Genomic DNA, 23,498 nt, shown 5'->3' with positions numbered 1-23,498 from the left:
CCTGGTCGCTCCGAGATCGCGGGAGCGGCTTGCCGGGTCAGTGCGGCCTGGGGACCCCGCACCGGCTCTGGCCAGGCTGGTGTGACGGGACCGGCCGAGGCTGGCTTTGGCTTGGTTGTGGTGACCAGAGCCGTGGCTCGGTCGGCCCGGGTTTCCTGGGACTGTCTGGACCTTGCTCCTCCGGGCGGGTGGGTCCAAGCCCAGCCACACCCCCAAATTCCCGGCACGTGGACCTCGCGGAGTGGGAAGGGGCGGGGTGCTGCTTCGGGTGCGAGGTGGCGCCCAACGCTGATTGACAGCAGCCGCACTCCCACCCCAGGGCACTTTCAGGCGGAACCGGGAAGGGAGCACCTGTGACCGGACGCTACTTTGCACTCCCGTGCTTTGTGCTCGGAGGAGTGAGGATGGAAGCTGCCGTGTCGTGAGGCTGGAGTCAAATTAGGAATTCCTTGAATTAACCCAAATGAGGTGCTGATGGGGCGGTGGGGATGAGGAGTGAACGTGACCCATGGATGAAAAGCCGACAGGCGCACACACTGAGTCTGTAGCGTACATGAAAATTACTTAAGTTATCCATCACATACATACTGAGTGCTTTCTGCAGGCCAGGCCTTGTCCAGGATCCCGAGATACGCGACAGTCCAGAAAAGGCCCTGCCTTTATGGACTTAATATGTGCGTTTATTGTATGTCAGTGGGAATAGGTTGTAAAACGGGTCGTTTTGAATGTAATTGGACCAAGCCAATGATGACAGATTGGGAAAATGATAGGAAAGTGAGTGATTTGGACAAGGAGTGCACAGGAGTAAGGGGTTGGAATAGTCCCAATAGATGTACATTCCCCCAAAGCAGGGGCTGTTTTACTCAACTTTTTCTCAGGTGTTTGGCTTGCAGCAGACATTCAATACATATTTATAGCATAGGGACAGAAAATTATCTCGCTGAAATTTGTTAAATGTGGAAACAGTTCTTATTAAAGGGAGACATACAGTCTTTCAAATTTTTGAAAACGGTGATTTTCAAATGAGCCTACACATTGGAAACACTTGGGGAACGTCACATATTACAGAGGTCCCACTCTGAAGTATTGAGATTAGAGTATGGCCTGAAATATTTGTTTGTTTGTTTTTGTGAACTCAGGGCCTCACACACACTAGGCAAATGCTGTACCACTGAGCCATAACTCAGCACATGGCCTGAAATTTCTAAAGGTCCCCCAGGTGATTCTCTGGTGCAGACAAATTTGAAGAGTTTATAGAAGGAAGTAGTTGAATTCTGTGAAATCCACAAAAGGAAAAATTACACAAATAACTATTTTTAAATTAAACTTAAGTGTTTTCTGGAGCTATCCCACAGTGGAATGCCATTCTCAAAGGCTTTTTTGTAGAAAAGGTGATTGATTGGATTCATCATCAGTTCTTAAGCATCACCATATGGGCCACTGAACTATGTACTTAGATATACAATGACATGTCAGCCTCCCTCTTCAAGGAGCTTGTAGTTTGGTAGTGTTCTGTGTATTTTAAAGGTACTAAAGCACTGCTAAGGTGAGGGAATGCCAGTTTCAAAGTAAAGAGAGTGACCTGAGTTTTGAACTCTTATTAGGGTAAAGGCTATCCAGGTAGGAAGTCTGGACCATTTTAGTGGGAAAGGATCTTGATTATAAGGACCTATAAAAATTATTAATGTTAAATTGAAAGAGGCTGGATTGATGTTTGGTTCTCATCTTGATGATGTCTCTTGAAGTTATATTTTACATTTGTTCACAAACTTATTAATTCAAAGACATCTAATGATTTCCTTAAATATGTTATAATGAAATGCTTTCTCTCTTACAGGTAGAGTTAAGTAAAGATGAAGTAAAACGTCTCATTGCTGAAGCAAAGGAAAAGCTACAGTAAGTAGCTTCAAGAATGTTGCTATTTGTGATCAAATCCAGAAGAGATGTGCACTTTAAAAAATAACTTAATGGTCTTGTTATTGGACAGTGCCATTTGGGTGATTGCTTTTTTCTTTTTGTTCTCATAGAGAAGAAGGTGGTTGTGAGGAAGAGGAAATAGGCAATCCTTCAGAAGATGGCATGCAGAGCGCCCGCACCCAGGCACGACCAAGGGAACCCCTAGAGGATGGTGACCCAGAGGATGACCGCACCCTAGATGATGATGAGCTGGCTGAGTACGACCTAGATAAATACGATGAGGACGGTGACCCAGGTGAGAAATCAGTCACTGCTGCTGTTTATAATATATGGGCACAGTGCTCTCTACCATGCTTGTGGTATTCCAAAGCATTACTCCAAGTTTTATTATCTCTGACTTCAATTAAATAATCTGGTCCAAGATTTAGACAGCATGTTTTTAAACTAGTTTAGAAGATAAGTTCTAATCCACTGGTCTAAGGTATAAATCTAAGATCTTTTTAAAAAAAAAAAAAAAATGCATCATGTATTTTCTTGCGTAAATTAGGTATATTAATCTGTAACCCATTTGTGAGTTCTTGTATTTGGTTATTATGTACTTGAACTTATCTCTTTATACCTTTGCCTCAACTGCATTGACTTTTTTCACAATATGTGCATGTTGAGACAATGTTGTGGGAGACAATTTAAAAATTTTTAAGAGAAGAGAAAAAGGAGAGCAGAAGAGCAGTTCAGGGGGAAATAAAATGAACTGAGAAAACATAAACAGAACTTTATTGCTCTCTTTGGAAAGGAAGTGTGAACGTGTATGTAAAAGGAGCCAGTGGAAGCTGGGACACCGTGCCATGGTGGTCTTCTGGTCTGCTGCCCTGCTTGGCACTAACACCAGATCTTGAGGGTTGAGAAATAAGCATTCGTGTTTGGTGCATGACTTAATACTTTTATTTATTTAATTTCTAAATTTCAGTTGCTCTGCATTTTGGGGACTTGGTGGGACTCTGACAGAATCAGCAACTCCCAAGTTAGAAAATCAGAAAGACATAAATGACCCAACACACAAAAAATCAGTTCAATATGAATGTTATCTGCAGCAAAGCAAAATTACTACCATTTCATGATTACAGAGGAACAACTCTTGAAGGATTTCTAATGAGTGAACAAAAGTTGGTCCTTATATGATGTACAATATGTAAAATCCCAAAGATGAAACCATTTTGATTTCATGTATACTTCCTATTTTGGTACTTTTTAAACTCTGATCCCCTTTTCTTATAAGTTTTTACCTTCCTTAGCTTGGCTTTGTCAATAGCTGGGTAGGAAGGGAATATAAGTAATAATCTGACAGAGTGTCATGCTAAGTGACACTGAGGAGAGTCAAAGATTCTCTGTTTCTCTTCCTCAGAGTCTGGATTTGTGCAACAATTCAGTGACCCAGTATAAAGTTTTATCAATTTTATTAAATATCTAATCTTATGCTAGATTTTCTTGGGATGATAAAGTACATTTAACATAGTACATTAAAAAATTTCATAGCTGTTATAATCAGGCACCAGAAATAACCCCATTGGTGAGAAGTTCACATTGAAAAGTCAAGTAAAATAATATGCTCTCTAGAATTTGCTCTAAAAAACCCCAGAGATTGGGGTGGGGGTAGGGAGAATGGGTAGAAGAAACAACAGTGAGAAAATATTGTTAATTGTCAAAGCTGGGGGATATGCCCTAGGTTTTTTTTTTTTAATGCACTCTCTCCTTTTGTTCCTGCTTGGAAGTTTCTATAATGCCAAGTTTTTTGTTTTAACTGGGCACATATGAGTTAATGGAGAACACTCTAGGGTGCCCAGAGGGCAGTTAACATGGTGGAGTGCTCGAAGAATAGGACCTGGAGATGGGGTCTGTGCTGGGCACAGGAAGATCAGTAAAGAGGGCAGGTTAAGGAGAAATGAGGAAGTAGGTTCTGGAGAAGATGGAATTGAGTAAAGCAGTGAGTGAAATTTAGCAGACTTGGTCTGGTCCCTCAAACGGGCATGTTCAAATACTGTAGAGGTAACGTTGTGGAGGTAGATGTTAACCTAAGGAAAGGAAAATTTAGTGCAGTGGGGCAAACTGTAGAGAGCCTGTAGTGTCGCAGCAGGGCTGAGCTTGGAAAGTGATTGATGAGGAGAAGAAACACCGGTAAGTCCATCTGTGTGAGTGAAGATGCAGGAGGTGCGTGGGGAGTTGGTGAAAAGTCTAGAGTGACCAATTGGGTCTTAGCCTGAATGCCAGGCTTAGGAATCGCTGTTCAGGGGATCATTGAAGATCTTTGAGCACAGGGTGCAGAACAGCTTGGTATAAATCTTGGGGAGTTGCCTGAGGCAGCAATGGAGAGTGAGTTGGGAGATGGGGTGAGCCTCTCCCAGGAGAAGCAAGGAACTTCAAGATAAATTAGGTCAGAAGACCTGGTCTGATCACGAGGAATGAGGAGGAAGAAATGGAAGAAAGAATTGCAGAGGCAGCCGGGAATTTTGCATCAGTCCTGTGGGTGCGCTTTCTGTCAGAATTGGTCCCCCGTGTCAGTCTTACTGCTGGTATACCCCTTTTCCTTAAGATAAGTAACCCTGACTTACTCCATCTGTGTCAGATTCTATTGTCATTTATCCCTTTTTCCCATCTAGATGCTCATTCCTCCTTATTCCTCATCCCCTGGCCTTGTGTCCTGTGCACTGCTGTTTACCTCATTTTTAAAATCAGAATATCACCTCCATCCACCAGTGTCACCCAGTGCCGGGGAAGGTGGTGCTAAGGTTTGGACGCTCTGGCTCTAAAGCCTTCATTTTTTTTCAGTGTGTTCCTCTTGGTGTGACCCATCAGCCTTGGGTCGTGGGCCCCACCTCATTAAGGACATGGTGCTATGGGAAGACCTGTGGGTCCTATCTTCTTAAAGTAGCTTCCCTAACAATGAGTGTGTCTTCCTTATCCTGAGTTTTATGTCACTCTGGGTCCACTCTATGTTATATTTGTAGATGTGCCATAAAAGAGTGATTCCGTTTTCAAGTCAGTTTAGTGAAAAGGGCATATAGCATTTTTTTCCCAGATTCATGAGGCACAATAGTATGTCAACAGTTCTGAGAATACTTGCACTACAGCAGCTGCTTACTCTGAAGCCATCCTTTCTCAGTTTTGACCAGACAGCCCTTATTTATTCTGTGTTGATTTTAGTGTTTCAGGGCAATTTATTTCCAGGTCCTCAAAACTACCATTCTGTAGCTCCTTGAATTATGATTGCACCAAGCAAGCTAGAGAGTCTGAGCACAGTTCTAATATTTTATAAAAGGGGCGGGGGTCTTTTGTTGGTTGGTTGGTGTGGTACTGGGAATTGGACATAGAACCTTGCACATGTTAGTCAAAAGCTCTACTACTGAGCCACACCCCAGCCCTTTTGATTTTTTTAAGACATGGTCTTAGTAAGTTGGCTTAGGCTAGCCTCAAATTTGTGATCCTCCTACCTCAGCCTCCCAAGTAGCTGAGATTACAGGGTGTACCACCATGTCCAGCAGATTTAATTCTTTAATTCTTTCATTGGAAGATTGTGAATCCCAAGACTATCAGAAACATACTCCAAATCAGGTAGAGAGAGGTGAAGGGAGGGGGGATAGGAAGGTCAGCAGAATACAACAGACACTAGTATTGCTGTATGTATAAGTGTGGCTGTATAACCAATGTGATCCTGCAATCTGTACACGTGGAAAAATAAGAATTCATACCCCATTTGAATCAAATGTATGATATGTCAAGATCATTGTATTATCTTGAGCAACCAATAAAATATATATATATGTGTGTGTGTGTGTATATATATATATATGTATATATATAAATGGATTTTAAAATTCCTGCAGTTTCCTTTCTGTACTATGGATAATGTGTAGTTAGTATAAAATTGGGTCTAAGTCCACAGATGGATGTCTTCAGAAAACTGTTTTTGTCAAGATGACCACTTTACTCATTTTGATGAATTCCTTTAGATGCTGAGACGCTTGGTGAATCTCTCCTGGGTCTTACAGTCTATGGGAGTAATGATCAAGATCCTTATGTTACTCTGAAAGATACGGTAAATTTTAACATCACTTTTCTAATTGTGCTCGTGAGTGTCTGAGAAACCTCACTGGATCTCTCCTTTAGCCATTCACTATTTTTTTCTGCCCACTTAGGAACAATATGAGCGTGAAGATTTCTTGATTAAGCCCAGTGACAATCTCATAGTTTGTGGCAGAGCTGAACAGGAACAATGCAATTTGGAGGTACATGGTAAGTGAAATAAGTCCTCCACTAAGAGGTTTTATAAGTAATATTAAAATAACTGTTATAGTTACTGTTATGAAGTCTTAAGTGCTAAATTCTGCTGTACCTCATTTGAGTTAGTTACAGAGTTAAATTACTTGTCCTTTTCCTGGTGGTGGTCTGGGCAATGTGTAGTCTGAGCTGTCATTTTGGTACCTTTGTTTTTTTAGTGGAAATTGGTCCCTAGAAAGTTCTAATAGGGGTTTTTAATCTTCATGTCAATATGTTCACCAGTTTTTTACTTTTCCCCCTTCCCAAGGTAGACATGGCAGCAAAAAAACTTACAAAAGTAACAGAATTTTCTGACCCCATTACCCTGAGGTGACCACTTGCTACCCTGGGTTTTCATTCTTGCCCATCATGGCCCAGACATTTTTATGTGATTACAATTATTCTGGACAGACAGATGTTTATCCTGCTTTTTTGAGAGTTGTTTCAGATATTTGCCTTTGTGAAACACTTTATTTTCTGCATAATAATTCAACAAAGAGAGCCGTAGTTCTCTTTTGGAACCAAAATTTCTTGCTCACCTTCCCAGTTCAGAAATGTTTATACCAAAGCCAGAGGCAAATGTTCTCCAGTATTCTGAGGTGTACAGTGATATGAAGTTTTAAATCAGATGTGGTTTTGTTTTGTTTTGTTTTCTGCAATACTGGGTATTGAACCAGGTATTAGGCTTGCTAGGCTTGCTGTGCTTCACCCCAGCCCCCTGGTTCCAGCTTAGATTTCTGTGACTCTTGGGAATCTTCAGGGCTGCCTGCAGGAAGCATATAGATTAGGCCAATTTTATTCCATGACTCATTGTGACCTTTTTAGGAAATTTTTCTTTAAAAAGGCTTCCGATAGCAGGCACTGTAATGTGAAGTTTTTCTCACTCTTGATATCTTTGAACTGTTGCATATTTCAGATGAGAGCCATGTCATTCAAATTTTTTTTAATATTTTATTTTTTATAGTTGGACACAATACCTTTATTTTATTTATTTACTTTTATGTGGTGCTGAGGATTGAACCCAGGGCCTAACACGAGCTAGGCGAGCGCTCTACCGCTGAGCCACAACCCCAGCCCCTCGTTCAAATTTTTTAAGACCAATTCTAATTTCAAATAATTAAAATTATAAGATAGTCTTTTGTCATTATTTGTAACATTCTCATCTAAGAACATTGTAGTCATTCCTTTGAATTCAGGATCAGAGTAGTAAGAAGTTAAGTAAGGCAATTGCATTTCCATTCCCCACTAAGTTAGGTCATTATGGATATGCTTTATTATTTGGGTGTGGAGGGTATCTCTGGATTACCCAGCATATTTCTAGTGATTTCAAAAATTATATTGTAAAGCTTTGTACCGGGCGTGGTGGTACACACCCATGAGCCCAGCGGCTCGGGAGGTTGAGGCAGCAGGATCATCAGGATCATGGGTTCAAAGCCAGCCTCAGCAATGGCAAGGCGCTGAGCAACTCATTGAGACCCTCTCTCTAAATAAAATAGAAAATAGGGCTGGGATGTGGCTGCGTGGTTAAGTGCCCCTGAGTTCAATCCCCAGAACGAACATACATACATACATACATACATACATAAATAAAGCTGATCTATTTGTTGCCCTGATGTGGTTAAAAGAAGAATGTGTTTTAAAGTATCATCACCAGTTTTATTTAAGACGTAAGATAAGTACATTGGCCATGCTTGAGTCTTTTATAGGACCATAGTCTGATCATTTTGAACCTGTATTCTCATGGTAGACAGATGTGATAGAACTTCACGTAGAATCTGCTAATCCCACACCCATTTCAGAAGCAGAGGCCCAAGGAATTAAAAAAAAAAAAAATCCACAGCTTATTTTATGGTCTACTTCTTTCTTAACAAAAAGCAAATCTGTAGGAGGTGGACATTCTGATATCTAGTGTTTCATTATATAATTTTTTTTTAATCTTTATTTTTATTTATTGATATGTGGTGCTGAGGATTGAACCCAGCGCCTCACACGTGTGAGGCGAGTGCTCTACCGCTGAGCCACAATCCCAGCCCCTCATTATATAATTTTTAAAAGACTTCCTAGTTATGGATTTTAACAGTTTTGGTTTTGCTGCTTAACTTTATAACAATGTTAAAGAGCTTTTTTTTTTTTTTTAGTTGTTGATGGACCTTTATTTTATTTATTTGTATATGGTGCTGAGAATCGTACCCAGTGCCTCACATGCTGGGCAAGCACACTACCACTGAGCCATCATCCCAGCCTCTAAAGAGCTAATTTTGTTGGCTGCCATATTCCAATAGGAGGTCTTCATAAGTTTTGTTTACATTGTTGGTCTTTATAAACTTCTGAATATTGTATTTCCGACTATGAATTATTTTTCCCCAGTGTGGTCCTTTGTTTTTTCTGACTTATAATCAATCAGTTAGACACTTAAGAAAATCAAATAAGTGCTCCTGAAGGATCCATCATGAATGTTTGTTTTCTGTCATGAATGAACTAGAAGACAAGACCATTTACCTGGCAGGCATGTGGGTGGGGGACTGTGGGTGTCCGTGTTCCGCTATGGGGCATGCTAGGTAATGGGCAGATATTAGACATGAATAATTTTCACCTGGCAATATTGACTATGGATCTCCTTTTAATGTCATCCAATGTGTCTCTAGTCGGGAAAGTGTTCTTTTTGTGGGTGTAATTTCTGATGACTTACTCTGATGCAGAAACTTTTTTTTCCCAATCTTTTCAGTTTATAATCAAGAAGAAGACTCTTTCTATGTACACCATGATATACTTTTGTCTGCATATCCTCTCAGTGTGGAATGGCTGAATTTTGATCCCAACCCAGATGATTCTACTGGTAACTGGAAAACTTAAGGTTGCCCTCTGGTCCCTAGCCCTGTTGCATTTTCCTAGCTAATAAACTGTTTTCTGTATGTGTGTATTCAGAATTATTGCTGATACGAAGTTGCTGTTATTTTCTGAAGTTATGGTTATGAAGTCCTTAACACAGCAATGCTTAATTTCTTGGGGTATGTCTATCTTCAGACTTTAGCTCCATTATAGCCTGAGGGACAAAGCTTGAAGCTTTTTAGACTGTAGAACTATTGAGGTCCCATAAAAAAAACCAATATAAAGTGGTAAAATGTGTATGTTACCTGCTAGAGTTTAGTGGCATGATCTGTTTCAGAAACATGAGGTAAAACTAAAATGAAGAGGCTTGTCCCTAATTGGTTTCTTATCTTGGCCTTTTTGGCCACATCCGCACCCTATTATGTGCTCTGGTAGTACTTCTTAAAAGAGAGGTAAATGCTGACAATACCGACATCATGTCTCTTGTTTGTAAGGCCTTTTCACATTCATGAACCGACCTGACCCTCATCCTTACATCAGCCCATGAGGAAGGAAGGGTGTTGGTGGGCCTCAGTTATCCCCACTGTGTTGGTGAGGACACTGAAGCCAAACAAGGCACCTTCATGACTCAAATACCAATCCTAAAACCAGCAGCACAACATTGGTATCACCTGGGAGCTGTTAGAGATGCAGACTCAGGCCCGCTCAAGGTCACCTGAAATACAGTCTGGATTTTAACAACTTTTAGATGGTGCATATAGAAGTTCGAGAGTACCTGCTCTAAGCCATTGCTCACTTAACCTACAATGTAAAATATTTGCTTAGAAGTTATTTTTGTCTTTTATTTTCTCTTTGTAATCACAAACACATTGTTTCTTCCTGCAGGAAATTACATTGCTGTGGGAAACATGACCCCTGTTATTGAAGTATGGGACCTTGATATAGTGGACTCTTTAGAGCCCGTCTTCACACTCGGGAGTAAACTTTCAAAAAAGAAGAAAAAGAAAGGAAAGAAGGTAAAAAGTTAGTAAATACTTTAAAAACAAATGCAGAGAAGTTTATTGGAGAATATAAGAACATACTTTTTCAATCAGATATTCTTGTTGGAATAAGACAGGTAGTTATGAAGGTATTATAATTTCTACTTTCAAAAACCCCATCCAGGGAAAACATTTGTTTGCGTAAAACCTCCAGTGTCATATTATTTCCCAACCAAAATATGGCTCAGGTTGTGATTCTTCCTCGTATATAATAACTATTCATACTAATATGCTAGTTTTGCACTTTTTAAAAGTTTCTATTTAGCCTCTTATGTGTTGTATTCTAAATATCCATGTATTAATTCCTGTTGTATTTTAAATCGTTAGGTTTGGGGGAGGCAAGTGGCAATATTGCTGTTTGTAGGATTAGTGCCTACATTACGTGCTCATGTTTCTTCCCTGTAAAGAACACTTATCCTAGGTATCAATGGCAATAGGCAGTCAAAATGTTTAGTTCTTCAAGCAGGTGTGTGTTACAGCAGAACAATAATCTTACGATCTAAAGCATCTTGCAAATTAATATATCAATTTTATGGAGGGGAGGCTTTTAATACAAAAAGTAACTAAAACAATTATTGCAGAGTTCCTCAACAGAAGGGCATACTGATGCTGTCCTTGACCTTTCATGGAACAAGCTCATCAGGTAAAAAGAAATGGCACTTGCTTGACTGTCAGATCTGACCCTGGTGACTTGACACCTGTCCCTGTCTCTGCTGGGTGTGTCGTGGGCCTCTGTTTCCACCCCCCTCGCTGCGGTGTCAGGGCAGCAGCTCTGCGTTCTGTCTGTGCATCCCCCACGTGACCCACCGCTTCTCACCAGGGAGCTTCCTGCATGTTGTGACGTGGCTCTCTCTGCTCCCCAACACTGGAAAGACGGCATGTAGCATGGTGACAGTGGGACAATGGGCTTTTTCACAGAAGACATTTTTCTTACTTCATTTTTCATATCTCTACTGCTTGCTTTTTTTTTTTTTTTCTTTAAAATATCCATAACATAAAATTACCACTTAAACCACTCTAAGTTTTGGTGACTTTTTGGACATTCACATTGCTGTGCAACCATCACCACATCCATCTCTAGAACTTTTTCATCTTCCCAAACTAAAACTCTGAACCCTATAAACACTTCAACAATAACTTCCTGTGTCCCCTTTCTCCCAGCCTTGACAGCCACCCTTCCATTTTCTGTCTCTATGAATATGATTATTCTAAACACCTCACATGAACATACAATATTTGTCTTTTTGAAACTGGCTTACTTCACTCAGCATAAAGTCTTCCAGGTTCATACATGTTGTTATTCAAGTCAGTTTCCTTCTTTAAGGCTGACTTATATTCCATTGTGTTTTAATACTACATTTGTTAATCCATTCATCTGCAGACTCTTGGGTTGCTTCCATCTTTTTGCTATTGCAAATAATGCTGCTGTGAATGTAGATGTACAGAATCTCAAGTCCCTGCTTTCAGTGCATTTGGACATGTCCCCAGAAGTATTGCTAGATCATATCATAGTTCTAATTTTTTGAGGAACTACTATACCATTCCATATCAGTTACACCATATTATATTCCTACCAGCGGTGCACATGGAGTCCAGTTTCTCTCTTTCCTTCCAACATTTATTTTCTATTTTTTGATACTAAGAAGTATGAAGTTTTTTTGTTTTTGAGAAAGGGTCTCACTTGAACTGCCCGGGCTGACCTCAGACTTGTGCTTCTCCTGCCTCAGCCTCTTGAGTCCCTGGGATTATAGGCATGTGCCACCATGCCTGACCTTTGTTGTGATTCTGATTTGCGGTTCTCAAGGATTAGTGATATTGAGCATCTTTTGGTCACTGTATTTAATCTTCCTTGTAAGAAATGTCTATTCAAGTCCTTTGTCCGTCTTCTGAGTTGTTTGAGTTCTTTACATATTCTGGATATTAATGCCTAATCAGAAATATTGTCTTCAGTTCTATAGGTTATCTTTTTGTTTTCTTTATAGAATACTTTCCAGCACAAGTGTTTCATGTCAGTGATGTCCAGCTTATTTTTGTTTCTGCTTTTGGTGCTGTATGTAAAAAACCATTGCCTAACCTGGCATCATGAAGGTTCATACCTGTGCTCTCAGAAGAACACTTCTGAGAGTTTCATAGCATTAGCTCTTATCACTTAAACTTGTGGTCCATTTTGAGTTATTCTTTCATTTGTGATGTGAGGTGTCGGGGCCTAACTTTTGAATGCGAATATGCGTTGTCCCTGATCCATGTGTTGAAAAGACCATTCTTTTGAGCATTAATTATCTTGTCACTTTTGTCAAAAATTCTATCCTGTTAACGCATAGATCTGTCCAAATGTCAGTAACAGACCACCATAACTTTTTAAGTTTTGAAATCTGGAAGTATGAGTTTCCCAACTTTGCTCTTAAGATTTTTTGGTTATTATGGGTTATTATTTGCATTATCCCATGAATTTTAAAATCAGTTTGTTACTTTCTGCCAAAAAAAAAAAAAAAAAGTCAGCTGGGATTTTGATTTTGAAAGGGACTGATGTGATTCATTCTGTAGATCAGCTTATAGCTCAGTCGGTCGATGTCCTGTTTCCATCTTAACCAATATTCAGTCTGCAGTACAGGAGCAGGGGATCTTCCGTGTAATTAGACTGGCTTTCATTTCTTATGATAATCTTTGGTAGTTCGCAGTGTATTGTTAGTTGATGGTATATAAATTGCATTTCTTTTGTTAAACTTATTTTATTCATTTTGATGCTATTTAAATTGATTCCTTTTCTTAATTTAATGCTCTGATTTTTAGAAGATCATATCTAATTTGTGTGTTCCCTGTCTCAGAAATGTGCTGGCAAGTGCGTCAGCTGACAGCACAGTAATTTTGTGGGATATGTCCGTGGGGAAACCAGCAGCTAGCCTCGCTGTGCACACAGACAAGGTATGGTGACTGAGTGAATGAAGAGGATTCTCAAAAATCTGGGGCATTTACATGTTTTTTGGTTTACAAAGTGCTTCACTGTTATCTCATGGGATCTTCACAAAGCTCTCTGCAGCAGGTATAATGTCATCTCAGAGATGTAGAAATGGGTCCAGGAAGGTATAGTGACTGGGAATATTAGTGCCCTATAACATGTTTACAGAGGATCCTAAAAAGGGGCTGGGATTTCAGTCAGCGTAATAGAACAGCACGTGACAGATCATGACTGCACTGGGCTCTGTAGGACTTTGAAGCCGGTATAGTTGCCCAGATACATTGGACCATTCACCCTTTTTCTTCTGAATATCTTTTAACATTCAAGGGACACACACACACACACATTCTCATATATAACAAACGTTTTGGGAATACTACATTATATCTTTTAAGTGCTGGCCTTTATTTGGGAATATAGTTTGCCAAACATTTGTTCCCTTTTTTGGCACTGGGAATTGAACTCAGGGCACTTTACCACTGAGCCACATCCCCAGCCCTTTTTAAATTTTTTATTTTGAGACAGTCTTGCTAAGTTGCTTAGGGCCTTGCTGAGTTGCTAAAGCTGGCCTTTAACTTGTGATCCTCCTACCTCAGCCTCCCAAGCCACCGGGATTCGGGTGTGCACCACCAAGTCAAGCCACAGATTTATGTTTCTTTATACACTACTAATTTTGAAGTGAATAATTTATAGAAATCAGTTCTTACACGTTAGGTAATGGTACCAAAAATAAAGACAGATACACAAATCTCTTCATTTATCTTTCCTCCCCTTAGGTCCAGACTCTGCAGTTTCATCCATTTGAAGCACAGACTCTAATTTCTGGATCATATGATAAGTAAGAAAGCACTTCAAGAATTATTGCTGCTGTTTTTATCCTCTTGAACTAATTCAAAAAGTATCCCTTGATACCCAGACTGAATGTACATACTAGTGAGGCGCCTACTTTCCTTTTCATTATGGCCCTTCCAGTCTAAGGATGTGTGGTTTTATCATAATAATGTAGCTATAGGAGTTTGTAACTTCAATTTTTTAAGCATGTACAGGTTAGCCATTATTATGAAACAGACATCCCCAAATTCAGTTACTTTCCATAATAACCATTTACCCTTTCTGCCTGTGTGAGGTGGGGCAGTGTGGGCTGAAGTCAGCTGGCCGTTCTGCCTGCAGTAGGCTAGGCCAGCAGGCTAACCCACACGCGTTCTCATGACGAGGTCGGACGTACAAGAGATACCAAGACCTCTGAAGATGTAGGTTGAGAACTAGTGCCCTGTCTTGTTTTCTTGACCAAAATAGATTACATGGAGTGGGGGATGTTCACTGCCTTTATGAGGAATGCCCACATCACGGGCAGAATTCATGGAAGTAGGAGGTTGGGGACTGAGAGACCCTGCAGGCAACCCAGGAGCCTCCTTTGTGCAGACTGGGTCTGAAGGTGGGAAGTGCAGCAGTAGAATCACCAACGTATTTGATTCCTTACCTTTGAAGAGTGGTACGTTGACATTTCTTATGTGTCCTTCACTCAAAATTACAAAAGGGTATCCCTCGGCTCCCCCAATATAGTAACCTGATTGGGAAGAGCATCTGCAGCTAAGACATGAGTTATGTGGCTCTGGGCTCTACCCAAGAAAGGGTATTTTTAGAAATCGTCCTAAAGGGTATTTTTGAATTTTTGGAAGTAGGATTCATCTGGTAAGTGTTATAAAGTAAAGCCACTGTTACATCAGAGCCACCAGTACCTTCAAGTGGCAAGACCAGATGTGTGGTCTTGCCACTTGAAGGTACCTATTAGGGAAAATCAACTCATTTTTTCCTACTTTTAGAACCTTAAAACAGGCTTTAAATAATGGGCTTTTGACTTCACACTCTGTTCTGTTAACCATGTTATTAAAAGTCAATATCCGCTAGGCATGATAGTTGCACACCTGTCCCCAGCTGAGCACGGAGAATGTCAAGTTCAGGCTAACCTGGGCAATGTAGAGAGGCTCTGTCTTGAGAAGTAAATAAATTAAAATACTAATCTAAGAACTCTTCAAACTCTAACCGCCTAAATGTGTCCAGGTCGGTGGCTCTGTATGACTGCCGAAGTCCAGACGAAAGCCATCGGATGTGGCGATTCAGTGGGCAGATTGAGAGAGTGACTTGGAATCACTTTTCACCTTGTCATTTTTTGGTAAGAATGTGAATGTTACTGTTGTGATTTTCTAGGTTTCTAACAGCTTATTTTCCTTAACCCTATTGTAGAGAAATTCTCTGAAAATCCTTTTCTGTGTTAACTGTGAAGGAAGTGTTTAAGGTTGAAAAAACAAGTTTGGGGTTGTTTTTATTTGTTTTAAACAAGAGAATGGCTCAGCCACAAAAGCATTAGTGCACATGTGAATGATTTTGCTAATTGCCAACCACTCAAAAGTGTACCACATCTTATTTTTACTTACTGATTTTGATCACTTTTTTAGTAGTTTTTTTTTTTTTTTTAAATATTAGGCATAGTTAATATTCCTTATTTTTTAATGGTAAAATCAGTCCAGGAAGATATTCTTTACTTATTCATACTTAAATGGAGTTCCAGTGATGAGAATGCTAGCAGCTTTCAGTTATAACCCTGTATCCCAAATAGGAAAAAAGTATAAGACCCTTCAATAAACACCCTTACTGTATGAGGGAGGACAGTTTTCCACATAACATCAAGTGATTCCACCAACATTTGCATCCAGGATAAATAAAATCCCAACTTTCCTCCATAGGGGAATATTAATTAAGTTGTGATACCTTCATGTTTCCCAATTTCCCTAAATAATGAAAAGGAAGTAAAGTGTTTTAAAGAGCCACTGGGAGGCTGAGGCAGGAAGGTTGTAATTTTGAGACCAGCCTGGGCAATATAATGAGACCCCATCTCAAATAAGTACTGTTTTAAAAAATAACTTTCTTGGGGCTGGGGTTTAGCTCAGTGGTAGAGCACTTGCCTAGCATGCATGAGGCACTGGGTTCGATCCTCAGCACCACATAAAAATAAACAAATAAAATAAAGGTATTCTATCCATCTACAACTACAAAAAAAAATTTTTTTAAATAACTTTCTTAAAAGATGTGGACACTTTTAATAAGTTTCCTGAAGTAATAATTCTGAGAATCGTCTCAACTCTGCACCTTGAGTACATGTAGATCCCAGCTAAGCTGCCTGCCTGAAGCCAGATGTTAGTTACCAGGAGTGAAGCCACAGCTGTATTGGATGCTGTATTGTACACTGGCCTTCAGCAGTCAGGCACAGATCGTTCCTGAGGTTATTTGATGGCAGATGGTCATAGATGCTAAAGTCACAAAAATGTAGGGAAGTGAGAGGTGATAAAATGGTCACCTCCTTCCTCTTCAGTTTTTGGCCCTGTCTCCAGCCTTCAAGACTGCCTCAGTTGTCCATCCTCCTTTCCTCCCTTGGCCTGTATATAGGCTTGGTTTCTCACCCGGTCTTTTTTTTTTTTTAATCTGTTTATTTTTATTTTTTAATGTGGCTGCTAGAAAATTTTAAATTACGTACATGGCTTAACATTATTTTTATATCATAGCAGTGCTATAGGATAGAAAAATATATGTTAATATCAACCCCACATTAAATTTTATGTTATGATGACATTAGAAATAACATCTAATATAGTCTCACAAGTTTCCCAAGTTTAAAAATCACACACACCTGTACTCTTATAAACAAAACCAAAAAAGACTGATTATAATCGTCTTCATCATCATCTTTATACTAGTACCTGCAGTACACTTAGGTCTGAGTCTACAAATGCCTGCTCTTGACTGAGTACCTGGTTCCTCCATTTCCTCCTTGCTGGAGAGAGCAGCAGTCCACCTGGTTTGCCTTTCTGCCCTTCCTGTTGAACCGCTCTGCCACCATACTGACCGCACTTTCTTCAGAAGCCATTTCCTTTGTTTGCCTGATCTCTAGTCCTGATTCTGTGAGCTCCTCCCCAGCTGTACTTTGAGTAATCTCTGCTCCCAGCCCTGCTTTTAGACTTACACTCAAGGTCTAGCCCTCTGCCCTGATGGGTGTGACTGACCCCTCTGTGCTCCCACAGCTCTGTCACCATTCCATCCACTCACCAGAGCTTTGTGTTCCCAACTCACTGCCATGGGGTCAGTGCAGTGTACCTAGTCCATATGGGTGTAAACTGGCTCAGCTAAAAGGAAGTTCTTTGTGTCCATGTTAATTCTCCACAGGTGAGATATGAAACTGATTTCCACTGTGATTTATGCTACTTAACCATTGCTAATTTTATTGGCATCCTCTTTACTCTTTGCAGGCCAGTACAGATGATGGCTTTGTATACAATTTGGATGCACGTTCAGATAAGCCAGTTTTTACACTCAATGCACACAATGATGAAATCTCTGGTGAGCAAGAATATTGTCTTTAATTTCCATAAACTCAGGATGAAGTAAATCTGAATTTCAAAGTTAGAGACTCTGAACTAATCGTTATCTTCCTTTAGGTCTTGATCTCAGCAGTCAAATCAAGGGCTGTCTTGTAACAGCTTCAGCAGACAAATATGTGAAGATTTGGGACATATTGGGAGATAGGCCAAGTCTGGTTCATTCCAGGGACATGAAAATGGTAAGAATTTCCTGGGCATCTTTATTTCCTGTTACTCTGATTCTTGCTTATCTTTTTCTTGGAATCACTGCATTAAAGAATGTATTGAAGTTAATTTTGAGCTTTAAGTTTTCTAGAAGTTAAATGACTTAGGAAAGTTCTGGGAAATTCAGTGATTATTTTGGTTCCCTTTCTAATTCACATGATTATCAGTCACTTAGTAAGACCACAAAGGATGGGGAGAGGACACAGACAAGTGAAGTGGCTATTATTTTACCCTAAAATCAGGAATCTTTGACCTTAAGACAGCAGAGCTCTTGGCGTCAGTGTATTCATCTCTCACTACCTCGCCACATAACTAGCTCTGAATGCACTGAAGTTTTTACGTCGTAGTAGTAGTAAAGACTTCTGAAATAACCAGTATTCTTTGAACAAATATTAAGCACATCCCATGTGCAAGGCACTGTTATTTAAATTAGATTGTACATAGAACACTACACAGCTATTAGAAATCGTGTGTGTGTGTGTGGGTATTAACTAATGGTAAGGCAGGTTTCATAGTATCACTTTAAGTATATTTTATAGCATCATGCATATTTCCAAATGCTTGATTATTTAAGTCTCTATATTTAAGTATATTACATCCCAGAATATGAAGTTGCTGTCTTCCTATTTTTCTTATTCATATTTCCTATAATGCATATGTATTATCTAGTAATATAAAAGTGAAAACATCACAAACTCAAAAACAACTTGAGGGCAAGGGATGTACCTCGGTGGTTGAACAAGTGAGGCCCAGCGATGCAAAGGAAAAAAGATCTAAGTGACCTGTGGTATTAGTTTCGTTGTTTGAAAGGAGAGCTTCTGGATCTTAGCAGATTCGATGTCTTAGGAAATCAGCCCTAGGATAATGAAGAATCGGGCGGCTAGGGCGAGCGCCCACCTCCACGGCACCGCCTTCCTGCTGCACCCTTCCTGCTCTGACAGGCAGCACCCCTCCCCTCGGGACTGCAGGCCACCTTTGTGGTGGTAATGTGGCTGCACCTGTTCACACTGTGGGACCTTAGAGAGACAAGGGCTCCACTGATGTGCTTTTCTTTCTCCCTAGGGAGTTCTCTTCTGTTCTTCATGCTGTCCTGATCTGCCATTCATTTACGCCTTTGGAGGTCAGAAAGAAGGGCTTCGAGTCTGGGATATAAGCACCGTCTCTTCAGGTAAGAATCTGCATTTTCTCACTCTGAGCTCTGTGAATACCAACCCAGGATGCTGCCGGAACCCATGAGGGAGATTGAGTGTCATCCTTGGTGTGGTCTCCTTTGGAATGTTCGTGCCCACAAATACGTTTGTTTTCACACTTTTTAGTTTTATTTTCCTAGGGTTTTGAGTGGGGGGGGAACTATGTATTGAACCCAGGGGTTCTTTACCACTCAGTAATCCCCAGCCCTTTTATTTTTTGAGACAGGGTCTGCCTAAGTTGCCTAGGCTGATCTTGAATTTGTTTTCCTCCTTCCTTCCTCAGCCTCACAAGTAGCTTGGATTTCAGACATGCAGCACTGTCCCCGACTCAAATGTAGAATTTTTTTTTTTTTTTTTTTTTTTTGTACCAGGGATTGACCCCAGGGGTGCTCTACATAGGGCTGAGGATGTGGCTCTTTTTTTTTTTTTTTTTACTTTGAGATAGGGTCTTGCTAAATTGCTGAGGCTGACCTTGAATTTAGGATCCTCCTGCCTAGATGTGCATTACCACACTCAGCTCACATGTAGATTATTTTTAAATATTTTAAAACCAGAAGATCTGGGAAAGCTGGAAGGAAATGTAGCATGGTCTACCAATGTGACTCAATCTGCCCTTTTCTCAAGTACTATCTATAAGATTGTTTTCCTAAAGAGACCAGTCCCTGTCCTTCAGGAGATCCTATTTGCTTTTTTTTATTATTCTGTGTCCTAGACACGTAGAGATACTGTGTCCCCGCTATAAGATTCTTGAATCTTTCTTTCCATGCAGAAGGATCATGAGATTTCTCTCCGGGTTATTCTGATAAGAATTTACATTTAAGGAATCCTAAATGCCAAAAGTTCTCAACTGGTCATGATATAGAAAAAGGAAAGAAAACAGGAAACAATGAGAAGTAGAATAAGGGAAGGACAGTCACTGTTAGAAGGGATGGGACAGCCATTATCCAAACATTCTAGGTTAATACAAGGCAAGCTGAAGTAAAGTACAAAAAATATTTTTAAAAAAAATCAAACTATTTGCTTTAAAGTTAAAGCATATTACCTTTAACTTCTAAGTTATTTACTTACTTTCTGATTTACTAAGTTACCCTGCCACACACCCAGGTACTAAGAATTAAACCCAGGGGTGAGCTACACCTGCAGCCATTTTTGTTGACATTGATTTTTGACGCTGAGGATCAATCCCAGGGACTTGCACATGTGAGGCAAGTGCTCTACCACAACTATATCCCCAGCCCTTCCCCACCATTTTTTTTTTAAAGAGACAGGATCTTGCTAATAAGTTGCTGAGGCTGGCCTCAAACTGGCAATCCTCTTGCCTTAGCCCCCCAACAGCTGGGATTATAGGAATGTACCATCACACCAAGCATAGGGTAGAAATTCTGTTATGAAAATATATTCAGTACTTTCTAGCCGGGCACAGTGGCTCACACTGTAATTCAGCCTACTCAGGAGGTTGTGGCAGGCATGGAGGGAGGGGATATCCACCCAAAACAGGATTTTATTGCTTATTTCTATATCTTAGTCTCTTTTTGTATTATAGACTTAATTTCCTGATCTGGTGGTTTCTTAACTGTTGATTTGTGTTTTAGTAAACGAAGCATTTGGAAGGCGAGAGAGGCTCGTTCTCAGCAATGCAAGAAGCTCATCTATTAGTGGCCCTTTTGGGAGCAGGAGCTCACACACGCCAATGGAGTCTTAATGAACATCATAAAGTGGCCTCAAAATGTTCCACATTGTGGGGTTCAGCTCAGTGGCAGAGCGCCACCTAGCATGCGCAAGGCCCTGAGTTCAGTCTCAGCCCTGAAAAAGAAAGAAAAGGAAAAAAAAATGTTCCACATGCAGCTAGAGACATATAGTGATGGAAACAAGATTGGTTGCCTACTGCCTCACGTCCCTTTGTGCAGCTGTAGTGGCAATACAGAGCAGGTCTTTGTGCTTGCCTCCAGGTGGGTGGTGTATGGGGTTATTGTTGGATTTCTTGAAAATGATAATAAAAAAGGTTTCTAAGAACTTATTCCCTTAGGGAAGAATGGAGGAACTTTGGTTTGTATAGAGGAGAGAGGTGGGGTTGTGGGGATGGGAAGGACAGTAGAATGAGACACATTACCACCCTACATACATGTAGGATTACATTAGTGGAGTGAATGCATTCTACTGTAAAATAAGTTTAAAAACACAAAAAACTAATTCCTTAAACATGACATCTGTTGCAGGAAATCTAGGTTAGTGAATTAGGTAGTAACTTACGAGTTCTGTGGCTGTTAAGTCAGGATGTGCTGGGTTGCCCAAGGCTGGCTCTGAACACCTGGGCTCAAGTGATCCTCCTGCCTCAGTCTCTTGAGTAGCTGGGGTTTCAGGCGCACACCAGGCCTCAGAATTTTAAGAGGGGAAAAGCCTGTGGTTTTAACAGATGATGACCTAGGCCTGGAAAGGCAGTGATTTGGCCAAGATCGCACAAGCCATGAGCAGAGGCAGACATCCCAGAGACTCCACTTCTCTGACTATTGATTGAATGCTCATGACTTTAAAATGTTCTCGGTCCTAAAGCCACGTGCCATTTTTTCCAGAATGTCCAAGAGAAGAGGCAGACTGTTTATTCTCAGATGTTGAATGCCCTTCAGTCTCTGTGCCTTGTGCTGTACAAGGGAAGAGTCCGTGTGAATAGGAAAGGTTTCTTTGCTCTCCACCCAGTGGAACAGTTCTGATTACAGACGGTCTTCAAGTGTGAATGCTCAGAGGCAGCAAAAATCAATTTGATTTATGAGATCCAACCCTAACTTGGTAGAGCTGCTGTCAGTGAATCACTGTCATCTCCTGTGTAACTTACGAAGGTGACGTGAATGTCATTCCAGTTTCAGACACTGGCATGAAGTTGTTGCAACTTGGATTCACCAAAACACCTCTGGAATAGCAGATTGAAGGCTGGATTAACTATTTCTTTGTTTTGATTTGGCTTTTAATCCAATATCAAAACAAACCCTAGATTATTCAAAATTAATGAGAGCAATAACAGGTAATAAGATTTTCAATAATAAAGTTCCCAACAAAAAGCCCAGAATTAATGGCTTCACTGCTGAGTTTTACCAGAATTAAAGGGGAAGGAACTCTTACAAACTCACTCTGTGAGGCCAGCAGTACCATAAAAAAAAACTGACAAGAATACATTAAAAAAACTAGACCAATGTGTCTGACGAACATGGATGCAAAAGCCTTCAGAACATTAGGAGACAATTCAAGTGCACATCAAAGTGACCGTCACCATAAAGGTGGTATCATTCTAGGGATGAAGGCTGGTTGAACATATGCAAATCAATAAAAGGAATACATTACATCAATAGAATGCAGGATTAAAAATCTCATCAATAGATGTAGAAAAAGCATTTCATAAAACTCAGCAAGCTTTGTGATAAGACCCTGAACAAATTAGATAGAGAAGGATCCTACCTCAATGTAATAAAGGCTGCATGTGACAGGCTCCCAGCCAACAACAGTGGAGAACGGGCAGCCTCTCCAATGAGTGGTGCTTGGAGAACCAGATATCCACATGCAGAAAGACAAAACATGGCCCCACTCTCACCCTCTGTAACAGTCAAAACGGATCAAAGCCCTCATGTAAGATTTGAAATTACTGTAGGAAAGTGGGAAACACGATATTGGTACAGTGATTTTCTATAGGATTCTAAAAGCAGAGAAAACAATTGGTAATAGGATTTGTCAAACTAAAAAACTGCACAAGAAAGGGAACAGCGAAGAAGCAATCTAAAGAATTTGGAAAAAAAAATATTTGCCAGCTATTCCTATGGCAGGGTTATATCATGAACATATATACATAAAGAACTAAAAAGCAAATAATCCAGTTTTTAAATGGGCAAATGATTGGAATCACCATTTCTCAAAAGATACATATATGAAAAATGTTCAATATCAGTAGCCATCAGGAAAATGTAAATCAAAACTACAATAAGATACAATTTCAGCCCAGTTAGAATGGCTGTAATCAAAAAACAACAACAAATGATGGTGAGGATGTGGAGAAAAAGTAATTCTTAAAAACAACTGGTGGGACTAAGGAAAGCAATGTGGAAGTTCCTCAGAATGCTAAAAATAAGCTGTGTGCACTGGTGCATGCCTGTAATCACAGCAACTCAGGAGGCTGAGGCAGGAGGATCATAAGTTTGAGGCCAGCCACAGCAACTTAGCAAGACCTGTCTCACAAAAAATATAAAAAAGAGCTCCATGGTAAAGCATCCCTGGGTTCAATCCCAAATCCAAAAAATAAAATAAAAGAGCTAAAAAATATGGGCTGAGGTTGTGGCTCAGCGGTAGAGTGCTCACCTCGCATATGTGAGGCCCTGGGTTCAATCCTCAGCACCACATAAAAATAAATAAGTGAAATAAAGTTATTGTGTCCAACCACAACTAAAAAATAAATATAAAAAAGTTAAAAATAATGATCTAATCCCACTCCTGTGTATATATCCAAAAGAAATGAAATCTGCATACAAAAAAAAAAAAAGCTACATGCCCATTTTTATTATTGCACTATCCACAAAAGCCAAGATTTAGACTGGATGTAGCTGCCTGTCAACAGAAGAATGGACAAGAAAAATTTTAT

General features: G+C 40.1%; 1 protein-coding gene across 1 annotated transcript; it reads left to right on the top strand.

Annotated features, from left to right (window-relative positions):
• Positions 1-388: 388 nt before the first annotated feature.
• Pwp1 (PWP1 homolog, endonuclein) lies at positions 389-20,897 on the top strand. The gene is made up of 15 exons (XM_015482801.2): positions 389-468; positions 1,838-1,896; positions 2,028-2,212; positions 5,922-6,007; positions 6,108-6,204; positions 8,954-9,064; positions 9,943-10,073; positions 10,679-10,740; positions 12,923-13,019; positions 13,830-13,891; positions 15,115-15,226; positions 17,355-17,445; positions 17,544-17,665; positions 18,753-18,858; positions 20,473-20,897. The coding sequence occupies exons 3-15, from the start codon at positions 2,080-2,082 to the stop codon at positions 20,580-20,582; spliced, it is 1,320 nt and encodes a 439-aa protein (XP_015338287.1). The 5' UTR covers positions 389-468; positions 1,838-1,896; positions 2,028-2,079; the 3' UTR covers positions 20,583-20,897.
• The last annotated feature ends 2,601 nt before the right edge of the window (positions 20,898-23,498 follow it).

This window comes from Marmota marmota, unplaced genomic scaffold (genome assembly GCF_001458135.2).
Source record: "Marmota marmota marmota unplaced genomic scaffold, marMar, whole genome shotgun sequence".
In the NCBI taxonomy this organism is placed as follows: Eukaryota; Metazoa; Chordata; class Mammalia; order Rodentia; family Sciuridae; genus Marmota; species Marmota marmota.
This window is presented reverse-complemented; position numbering and strand designations above follow the sequence as displayed.